The 12,006-nt window shown below is 34.4% G+C and overlaps 2 protein-coding genes across 2 annotated transcripts in view; one reads left to right on the top strand and one right to left on the bottom strand.

Annotated features, from left to right (window-relative positions):
* Positions 1-1,185: 1,185 nt before the first annotated feature.
* Smp_021080.1 (putative 60s ribosomal protein L10, mitochondrial) lies at positions 1,186-4,606 on the top strand (the record flags this gene model as incomplete). The annotated part of the gene is made up of 6 exons (XM_018796337.1): positions 1,186-1,266; positions 1,300-1,641; positions 1,679-1,824; positions 1,859-2,027; positions 2,064-2,258; positions 4,334-4,606. The coding sequence occupies exons 2-6, from the start codon at positions 1,549-1,551 to the stop codon at positions 4,604-4,606; spliced, it is 876 nt and encodes a 291-aa protein (XP_018650560.1). The 5' UTR covers positions 1,186-1,266; positions 1,300-1,548.
* Positions 4,607-6,302: 1,696 nt separating this feature from the next.
* Positions 6,303-12,006, bottom strand: part of Smp_133620 (putative leucine-rich repeat-containing protein) — a gene marked incomplete at both ends in the record, with an annotated part of 28,627 nt that continues 22,923 nt past the window's right edge. Inside the window, 3 exons of the mRNA XM_018796336.1 lie at positions 6,303-6,473; positions 7,691-7,774; positions 10,369-10,491. Coding sequence (XP_018650559.1) covers positions 6,303-6,473; positions 7,691-7,774; positions 10,369-10,491 — 378 coding nt within the window. The remainder of the gene's footprint in view (positions 6,474-7,690; positions 7,775-10,368; positions 10,492-12,006) is intronic.

Here is a 12,006-nt window from a genome sequence, read left to right as displayed (position 1 = left end):
ACTGATCGCCTTTATGTCTTCTTTCCATAAGGTAGGATGCACTTGCGCATCTGGTCGACTAACCTCAGCAACAATGAACTTGAGTCAGATGACCACATGTTCACTCTTCTTCATAAGTAGAAGGTCCTTTTTTGACTGATATCATCGTGAATGATGACTAAGTCCGGTACAGAAGACTATAGTAGTCCATATGTGGTGACATTTCCAATGTCTTGGGATAAAGATAGAGCGATATCAATTTACAATAAATTGTAATTAAATGAATTTTTGATGACCCACTTCCAAGGCTTCCCAGTTCTTAGAAGGTGCACCGGAACTGCATACTATTAGGCTATATTTGTGTTCAAATAAATAAATAACTATTAGGCTTCTACACCTGATTGACTATGAATTTAGTTTATTTAGGCAGAAGTTACTACTACACACTCAGGACTACGGTATCAGTCAGTCATCTACAACGTAGAACCAGGCACATATATGCATCGTTCCAAGTTTCTACATCTCATCAGCACAACAAGATGAACACCAAATTAGTAGAAGCAGTTACTTCAGTGGTGGTAGTAGTTTATAAAAAAAGATTGCATATAAGTATATAATACAGGGAGAGTTAGTTCGTAGAAGAAAAGGTATAAAACAATTTTAATCTCACGGTTTGAGGGAAGACAAAGAGTGCATACACCTACGCCATTGTGATAGATTCTGAGCTATGTCATCCAGACTCTGCAACCATTGGTCGCGATAGTCGCACGGACGCAAACCAAGTAGTCTGAATCTACCAACACGACTCAAACCCGAAGTTAGTGACTTTATGGACTGATGCCACCTTTATAATCCTATTCACTCTAACAGGTCACTTGTTCATTTTAGTTATAAATTGCACTTAGGACATACATTTATGGTTGAGCGTTAAAGAGCTCGCACGAAAGTGCATGGAAACCCTTTCACAGTTCGGACTAGTGAGTTGTGGGATTCCCTACAGGAAGTTATAGTGATGGCATCCTCTGATTAGTCTTTCGAAATAAGGCTCAAAGGTAACTTTAGGTAATAAGAGAGACTATTTCGGATGTTACTCCTCAACTACTCCTACCCTCAACTCAATTGTTTTTTCCTTCAGTTTCTAGGAGGGATATAACAAGAGCCATATATTCCCATTATCAAAATGTTCTTTTAATACCCAGACGCAGGTATCAAAGAACAAAGTTAGCCAACTTTGCCAGGCTAAGTGAAGGCGACTGTCAACGTACGTCGTACTTTGGAAAATAAATTGTAGGTTGTACGAGTTACTTATGCTAATAACAGGTGTAGTCCAAAGAACGTTCAGTTGAAGCTGTCGTTATGATATATTTTCTGGTTTCAGTTCATCATTATCCTAAATCGTTTGCAATAATAAATGCTTTGCTAATTAATTTTATGCTTGTATTTCTAAAAACTACATTTCCATACTAGGTTTTTAGGAAAGTATTGCTAATTGACTGTCCAGTAAGAGGAAAACAACCCATTATCAATAATTTGTTTGGATTATCGCCTCCATCGTGATAACAAAAAAAGATGCCAACAGTAGACAAAGCTTTGGCCTTGTTAAGAAAGTATCCTCGAGTTTCTCCTCAGAATATATCTGATCTCCCAGGAAGCAAACCACCCGTAAGAAACTTGGTATACATATCTTCATTGCTAGTAGAAGTATCATGGTTTGAGACGAATGCGAAGAGGTCTTGGTCATCGTGGTGCTTCTCAGTTTCAAGCATTTCCACCCTTGGGAGTTTTGGATGCAAAGACACCATTTTATCTCTCTGTTCCTAAAGAACCTTACAACATTAACAGCATGTAAGTAAATACATAATGCTTCTTACAAACCAAGGTCTGAAAACAATCTCTGCCGTATTTCGCTTCTAGAGCTTCAAAGATTGATAGACCTTAATCGAATAAACCCATTAGAGCCTATTGACATTTCCACACTATGTAACACCAATCTTTATCGTTTAAATGTGGATCATGATCGACAATATGGTTTCCATCTAACTGACGAAGTAAGGTTGTGTAATAAACTGTTTAAACAATTGTAGGGTATCGATAACTTTGTTACTCCTGTTAATATTGAAGTTCAGTATGCTAGCGAAGAAGTAATTGCAGCTGTGGAAAGAGTAGGGGGAATAATCTGTAACCGTTATTATGATCTGTATTCTGTTTGGGTAAAATCTGATCCTCAAGGATTCTTCATGAAAGGCATTCCAATCCCAAAAGCTAAATTACCTCCTAATGTAAGTCACAAGACGATTTCCTGTTTCGTGCAGCTACTATGTATTTTATCAATTGAAAACAACATTAATTATCGTGGACATGCAAATAAACTTTTACGCATGCATTGGTAAAATACTATGGTTAGTTACATCTTGTCATACTTTTTATCTTGTGTGCACTAATCAAGGACGCTCTCTTTACCGGTACTTTGCAGATTCGTTTCCTTCCTCTTTCCATACATGTTGACTTCGTTTTTTGTCAAATTTTCTTTTTGATTGAAACTTACCCTTAGTTAATAGTAAATTATTTATCTAAGTGTTGTACGGGTTTCATAAAATGATGACTTATTAATCCATAACGACAGGTTTTCGTTCAACATGGTTAATATTTTTTGAAGCACATTTAAGCTCAAAATGCCCACTAAAAGTCGGATTTTTACTATACTAATTCTCTGGAAATTCTTCGGAAGAAACAAACAGTTTTAATTGTACCAATTGAAGTGGTGGTGAGTATCTATCAGTGTTTTTTTGGAAGACTCCCATGTGCACTTTTCAACTTGTTTTTATAATACTGAAAGCTCCCCATCAGAATAAGATGTTTTGTCCGGTCACTCACAGAGACGTTAATTATTCTATCAAAATCCAATATGCCTACATCCACAAACACTTTCAGCTAAACACAGATTACCACATGTAAAGAAGCGGTGGCCATCATCGGTCCCTTTTTGTGTAAAAGTAGCTCTCTTATAAGTCGATTCTCCCGTCTTTACTTACTGACTGCATAGTTCGAAATCAAAACAATGCATTTAACGTAGGCTGCATGTAAATTACACTTCAGTTGTAGAAGACAAATGATAAATAGATATCATACGATATGCTGACAGACATATGTGTATTCTCTGATTTTTGTCGGCACTTAATAGACACTTTCTTAAGCCTGTTACTTGTTTCATCTTCTCTTTTGAAAACAAATGACTTGAAATAAAAGTATATATATAGTTGTAGTTTTTTTATATCCAGTTGAAAAACGTTGGTAGAGAATTCGCTTCATAATAGAACTCAGTTTTAGAGCAACTGAAAAATATATGATTTTGATGTACCGAATTAAAACTAGAAATTGATAATAACTCAAGTTTAAGTGTAGTGTTGTGGTTTGTGAAACAGCATGAAATGGAGATCATAAACCTAATGTTAGACAGTTGGAAAAAATCAGCATTTAGCCTTAAATGTCTGTATTATGCTAGCAGACACTCATTAACAAGTTGGATCCTCAATCTTGAGAATGCCGATGGTCTCTGTAGGGTTTGAGCTCGCACCACCCAATGTCACAGTATGTGTTGCAACGCAGACTTTACTTTATTACCATACACTACACTTTATTTCTATTCGTCTGATACTGTTGAATTTGTTATCTGTTAACATGGTAGTAATATATTGTTTGCTGGCTACTCCTCTTTGGTAAAAATTTGATTAAGGCAGTTTTATGGTGCGGTAAAATCTCACGACGAGTTTATTCGTAGACGCATTCTCGTTGGTTACAAAAACGTACTATTCTCAGTACATGGACATACATTATAAATCTTTATTTCGTCATAAATCCTGGATTCATACCTGGTTAAATAAGTGGCTAAATCCAGAGTATTTCTTCATTACTCCGAAAATCAATTTTCATTTTAAAATGCTCAGTCTCAATGTTCATAATTAATCTATTCCTTTATCACTGGACAAATATAGCTAGGAGTATCAACTTTAATGTAGCTAAATATCAGTGTACTGTGTTTACTGGATGAACAACTCGTTTTAAGCCCTTCATACTGAATTTGTAGTTAAATCTCATTTTGGATTTATCACTTAAATAAAATGTTGCCATCTAGGGACTTTTAGTTTGTTATTATTATTATTATATCGTATACTCAGTAGGAACAAAATTTAGTTGAAATTTGGAAAATATTAGAATCTAGTTTACACCATGTTACTACATTGTAATTTGGTTTTTGTTTGGTAAAGAAATATTAAATTTTGGCTATGAAATCAGTTGGTCTCATTCAGTGTTTGATCATTATTCTTCGACTTCAAATGTATTTTACTTCTTACAGACGTTGATTCCATTCTACGCGAACGCTGAGTCTCGAGGTTACCTGGCGGACCCTGAGGCAGTAGCAAAATCTCGAATTTGGCTGGCTCAAAAATATGGTTATCGCCCAATAGATTTTAGTTCATCTTCGGAATCCACTCGAAAACTGATGTCTATGCGGAAAGATCCTCGACAAATATTTCATGGACTGGAACCTGGTTGGCTTGTTAGTATTCCTGACAAAGTAGTTTTAAAGCCGAAATCTGATCTCCTTGATACCTACCACAAAACCTGATACCCCCAGTATTTTATAAAATGCTTTTTGAAAGTCATACTATGGATAGATGCATGCTAATTACAAAATAATAAATAGTACATTCAGTTGTAAAAATTCTATTCATAGTTATGTAATGTAAGTTTATGTGATTAGCAAAGCATTGAAAGTTAGAAAAATGTTAAGAGAAGTTAAGATTTCTGGACTCGGCTGCGTTCTATATATATATATATATATATATATATATATATATATATATATATAATGGCAGCAAAAACTGATTGATAGCAGAAAAATTACTTTACCTAGTTTTACCATAATCAAAAATGTAATTGAATTCGATTGTGTATGTTGGAACGACACAGTGGACAATCAAGAACACTTTCAGAACATTTCTTGCAACAACAGACATGACCACATGGAAGGAATATCGTTGAGCACTGTATTTGGGATAAAAAAAGTATGATAGTTAACGAAAATCTAAGGGTTAAAAACGGTAGGGCATCAGTCTTAAGCTACATACAGCCTAGCACAAATCTGCGTTAGACCAAGCTGACACACCAAATTAACACGAGATGAAATTAACAGAATGAATGGCAACAGAGTTAGAATGACTGCAGCAGCAATGTGATAATGAGAAAAAAAACTATGCATTGAAGAATATGGTTTAGAAAAACTGCAAAGGTATATATGAAAAGATGCTGGAATTCAATATTTAGGAGAATACAAAGCAAATGCATCCGCGCCACTGCAACAGACGCACAACTACTATATGCCAATTATGGTTTCAAATGTTCCACTTAATAGTAATTCTTAGAAATTTCTGACGGTAAAATCATTTGGTAGAGATCTGTACTTAAAATATCGGGTTCTATTCAGTACTTTTTAAGATCATATATGTCGAAGTTATAGTTATTTCATATATCAGTGTTATGAAATTCAGCTTTAAGTGTTTTTTAAATTGAGGAAGCGACCACTAGGATTAAACCTTTGTTTCTGTGATTAATTACTGAGCGCATAAGAATTTGCGATGAGACCATAATTTATGGACAAACCAATGAGATTTAATTTAACAAGTATTGAGTTTTAGCGCTAAAATCATTTATCCATGTAGCTAAATAGCATTTTGACATTATAGCTGATGTCAGTTCGTGATAAAAACCATGACGTCCAACTGCAAGTTTTGATCTTAGTTCATCAAACTGATTTATAACCTTCATTTAACTCTGGTAGTAAGGTGAATTTTCTCAAGGTTACTTTGTCGTCGTTCAAAGACCGTTCATAAATTATAGTCTCACCGATTTCGCTACATTGTGTGAATGAATATATATACCGTTTTACTAAAAATTAGGTGAAACAATTATTATTTTTCCAAAGAGCTGTTTCCTAATGTTACTATAAATATTAGGACAACATTACCCTATATGGCTACTTCATGCATAGCCATTAATAATAATAATGTACATATCATATCTGTGGGAATTGGCCTGAAAAGTATATTTTATAAGATCTTAGTTATCATAATTATCTAGCAATTAATTAAAGCTCAAAAACGGGAAATCAGAAAGGCATCAGATTTATTCGAGGATGCATCGACCTAAATCTTTAAACATGGAACAACATCCAATTGTGACTCATACTTTTTGATGATCAACGCAGTCAGTTGAAAGATTTCGTAGTCGAGATTTTGTTAGTATTAAAAATGTACTCCGAAACATTAACAAAATGTGTAAAACAATGTTCCACTCACTATTGCATCTTGACATACACAACACTCATTTTCCATACGAGCCACAACTTCGTCAGATACAACAATACTTGATAATGTAGCCTCTGGAGCTGATGGTGTTACATACGGTATCGGAAGTGATTCTATCGTATTTAACGTCTGTTATGGAAAAAGGAATCAATCAAAAATGTATAACAGATTATCACGAAAACTTTGGTACACTATAAGTTTAAATAAACTGTAGCGCTGATAATGCACTCTAAGTATTGTTAATACATATTTGTCTATTTTGAAGGAAATACAACTGAAGTTATATTTACTGAGATTTGAATTAAAAACTACCAGCGAGTAAGAGTTCAAATACACGGCTAATTTCGATTGTTTAATATTAACTGCTGTCCTAACCATGGATTCTCTACATTGTATGCTTTTGTTGTTTTATATTTCAATCAACTGTTGATGATGAATTTTTAAGGCTATCCCATGCACCGAAAAACTTATGTTGCGAATGCTCGATTTGTTTATTTTCATACCCGTCAAACCTCTTACATCTTATTACTACTAACAATCTACTACACAATTTTACAAATGAACAAAAAGATGTGTCCGAATACGTCATATATAGAGTAACTTTATTATGGGCGCTAATTTTGAATCTAGCTGCTACTATAATTAAGTGATTAGAAGAATTATCAATCATTGTGTATGAAATACATTATCGATTTAAATTACTACATGTAGTAAGTTCAATAGTTATAATTCAGGAGTTAGAAAGATCATTTTAAAGGATTTATCAGGTGATCCCAAATGACCTTTGTTCACAGTATTGAACAGTTAACTGATTACATTCACTTTCCGAAAGCCACGAGTGACAATATTTGAAGGTACGTTTGGAAATTGCTTGCTTTGTGCAGCCTACGTAACTTGCTTCACAAGAATAGGTGGACGTATAAATACACATTGATGTGGCACAATGCAAATGTTTTTCCTTAATTGATCTATGGATGATAGGTGGGCTGAGAAGGATGATGCGAAGCTTGGAGGCATAGAAATATTTCTCAAGGATTTCATTAGACAATTCCTCAAAGTGTCCGCGACAGCATCTCAATTGCGCTAAATGTTCATTAAAAGAGTTAGGAACTGTATTAGGTCCTGCAGATTTTAATTTAGGTTTTATGTTTCGCTCAACAAACCTGGATGGATAGCATCACGGCTCATAATACTACCAAGCTACCACCTACATCGCGGTATTTCTCACGAGAAACGAACATGTAATATTACTTTTTGAATTAGCTAATTTCAATCAAAAATATCACTGGTCTACATGGTAATTTTAGGAGCGAAGAAAATTACAATGAAAAATGTGTTAGAAATACCTTGTCTTCATCATTTGTTTTCATTTTGTACAAACCAATCTGCCTCAAAATCTCACGACGTGCTCCAAGAGCGTGAATACCAATCTATGTTTTATTATACGTAGTTTTTTTAAAACAAAAAAAGGCCGAAGGCATGATTGTCAATTAAAAAAGCTACCTTTAAAAACAGTCATAACTTACGATCAATCAATGTACGGGAAATATATAGACTGCATAACATTGTGTGTCAACTGTAAAGTGGTTCATCCTACTTTTAGCTAGTTCTCAAGATGTACATACCTGTACTATTTCATTGAGTGTGAGAGATAGAAACGTAACTTAGATAGTTGTAAATTAAGATCTAAAATTGAACCACAAATCAGTGAAATTAAATCATCACACTACTATTCAGAATAACAGATAAAAAAACCTCCAAAGAAGCAAGTTAACTACCAAATTAACGAATTCGGTCGTATCAATAAGGGTTAGTAAAAAATTGGAAACAACACCCTACGCGATATTCCAACTATGGAAAAAAGGGATATTATTAACACTGACAATTGTGAATAACAAAAGTCACTCAGGCACAATCGATAAAGAGACACATGAATGTATGTCAGTATGAGTTGTCATGCCACGACTAAATGAAATCAAAAAAGTGATAGGAAAAAGCTTCAAACAATGGAACAAATGGTAGTGAAAAAGACTAAAAATAGAAGAATAAGATTTGAAAAGAAAGTTAATTCGAACAACAGAAAGTATGAAGTAATATCTAGTTCAAGAAATACGGGAAAATAATGAGTTGACGCTTCTGTGATCAGATATCAGTTTTATAGTCACCCAACGTCTCCAACCACCTCAAAAAGACTAGTAAAGTGATAAAATATCACTTCGAAACGAAATATGTAAAATCTACAACAATCGTGAATTCCATTGATTTAAAAATGCAAGAAATAGGACGCCAACTAAGTGAACTGAAGGTTAAGCGGCTTCCTAGAGGGGCTGAAGACCCTGGGTTTTATCTCAGATAGGGTCATAAGTGAACAGTGTTGATGAATCTCATTCTAGGATGGAATAACTTTCTAGTGTCTCATGGTTTTCAATGGTTGAAGATGCCACAAAACGACTGAGACCTATCCTACCACTAACACTAAAAAAAGCCGACAGTCGGTAACTTTTACGGAATTCAAGGATTCGATTTTAAGTGAAATTAGTTTATTCCTTGAGGACAGATGCCATGAAGTATCTTCATTGTCAGAGGAGAGGGCTGTTGTAACAACCATGACCACAAGGTTTGCTCGTTAAGTTATCTATATTTAATCACTCGCTTCACTATGTACCGCCTGTATTGTTTTAGTTGAACATACATTTGTCCTAAGAAACTTCGTTCCGACTCCCAAATATTATTATTAATGGCTTTATTCAATATTATACTATATAATTCTCAGCTATATGTATTTCAACAAGTTTCTTATTTCTTGATCGATTCTAACCATAAATATTGAGTGATCACCAGTTAGATGCTAGCAGTTCAAGAATCGACACCTGAATAATGTTCATTCTTTTCAATGCATATTGTCAGCCACCACGATGTCTCTGATTGTACTTTTTTGTAACTTGTGCAGAGAAAGGTCGTAAACTTTTCATAAAGGCGCCTCATGTGTTAAAAAAAATAGATAAGTTTTTGAAATATCTAGATGACAGAACAGGCAGCCCAGATATTCAGACAGGCCGCCATGGCGATATCCCGTACCATTGGTGGTTGCCATATTGAAAATTATTTAGTTGAATTGTATACAACGTTAAAATAAAACACTAACATTTCGCTACAAAAGCGATAGGAAATGGGTTAGTCTCGGTAGAAACATCAGCATTAAAATACAAGTATATTCAGTTGACAAGAATCAAAGACAATATGAACGTCTTGAATTCCATCGATAACTACCATTCGAAAATATAATAGAACTTGAAACTAAATTCAATGCAGTTCTGAATACTGACAATATGAAAGCACATCATAAACCTTTGATGAATAAGATTATTTCAAAATGAATGAATGAAATCAAAGAATGAAAACTTCAAAATGATAGTACTCTATCGGATGTATAAATCGAATTAATTTATTTAAAAGAACTGTCTGAATGGATGTTATATCCCGATAACAATAGTAAATGGTAACTTTGGGATCCATTTATGGACCAATATTATGCATATACTTTTTATCGTATATTTGCTAAATAATTAAACTACTCATATTCATGTTCCTTTCATTGTGAGCTTTATTTTGACCCTTGGACTAGTATTGTACGATTTACCATTCCTGAGTTATACCCAGTCTATTAATTACTGCTCCCCCTATTCACAGCCACATTTGGCTAAATCTTGTACAAATATTATTTTCTATTTTATTGGTGCAATGCGGTCAGTTTGATTGGTATGTAAACTCAGTATGTTTGAAATACAAGGATTCATACCATAGAGGCTGTTATTGGTGTTTTGGACTTAACTGGCTGGGCTAGGCAGAAGCAGGATTGATAAGCGCTCTAGACTGCTCGTACAGTTATCGTGTGTCACTGTTCCAATCGATAATTTGCTGCTCTCTGACTGGCGGTTTTATCAAGTCACTCATTAACTAGGCATTCACTCGGCCACAAGATATAACAGTAGAACAATTAAAAAAAACAGATAGACAAACTTACTTCTTTCAGATCACTATCGGTCATAGTTTGCATAATTGAATAGGTAATAGCATGTCGTTGAAAATTAGGCAAAAATTCCAAAGATTGTGCATTACTAAGTATTATTTGAACGTCTGAGTCTGGCTACAAAATTTAAAGCAAAATGTTCTTATCTTAAAATTAAGAAATCAAGTAACCATTACAAAGTATCCAGATAAGAAAATAACATCAAGTTAGGAATAGTGTCAACTACTAGATCACTTTTTGCAAAGAGTAAGTAAGTGAAGAGCACCCTGAGTCACCAATTTTCCAAACATCTATTTATTTTAACAGATATCCATGTTTTCAATTTTTTTTAATTCACTAGTCATCTTTACCAATCTCGTGCACCTTAGCGCCTTCATAAAATTTCTACAATCAATTGAGAATCTGATTACTCAGAAACTTAGGAGGTACTACTACTGTAGTGTGGTCTACTTATATCCATATAAGTAGTATATGGCTATGGTCAGACACAGAATGTATTTTGGCAGAAGACCGATAAACAACTTAAATGAAGCGCAATTGGTAGGAATATGCATGAACACTGGAATTAGAGAAGATGGATTGATATTTACAGAAGAAACAGTGAAGATTGAGACAATTGGTTGTTATTTTGCAAATTAACTGTTTGTTGTATGGTTATCAGAATTAGAGTGAGATAGTCTGTAATTTTTGCTTAAATACATTCGATTGTCCCCAGTCGTGTTCTGTTCGCTACACTACTACTATTACCACCACTACCACATTGTTTTGCATATTTTTAGCTTCCTCATCAAAAAGATGCAGTTACTACAGGTTTTGGACATCAAGCATATCTGGGAATGGGTAGAGATATCACAGGAGTAAGATATTATAAAAGGAAACCTACAGGTTTAATATGAATGGGAGTAAATAAATGTTCAGAAATGTTTCCTACAGATTCATAAGTTAAATGTCTATAAAACGTGAAGTTTATTGAAATTTTTATACGATTGTGCTGAGAATTTTTCATATGAGATTTAATAAAACGAGTATCATTAATTCACTTTGTATTGTTTGGTTGAATCTTCCCATTGATGTTCAGCACTGCAATTGGTCAGTGAATTTAAACTTCACCCCCATCGCACAAGCAAGTGGCTATCAGGACTCAGTGGCCGAGTGAATAACGCGATGGCGTTTGAAGCGAAAGGTACTGGGTTCGAGTCCCAGAGTGAACATCAACTCTGAGATGCAGGTACATCCAGCTGACGAGTCCCAAATAGGACGAAGTGGCGCGCGTCCTGGATTCCACTATTAGCCACTATCCATCTTTGCTTATAATGCTTGTGAATTAAGGCTATATCGAGGCAATACGCACAGTATGCACATATGCCAATAAGAGACTGACCAGTTGCAGTCCTAAACATCAATGAGAAGATTCAAACAAGTAATACTAAGTGAATTTAGTATCTGAAAAAAAAGATTAAATTAACCACTTTCAACTGTTTGAATCCAGTATTTTCACTACTAATTATCTTTCGCCAAATATTATATCATTCATCTTCAATACTATTTATGCATTAATATACAGTTTTAAAGTGTGGATTTGTTATCTTCATAGTTGAAATCATGAGGTCAATTGAAGCTAGTTGTCCACGG

Source organism: Schistosoma mansoni, chromosome 2, assembly GCF_000237925.1.
Source record: "Schistosoma mansoni strain Puerto Rico chromosome 2, complete genome".
NCBI lineage: Eukaryota > Metazoa > Platyhelminthes > Trematoda > Strigeidida > Schistosomatidae > Schistosoma > Schistosoma mansoni.
Note: the sequence above shows the minus strand (reverse complement) of the source record. Positions and strands in the feature narration are given on the sequence as shown.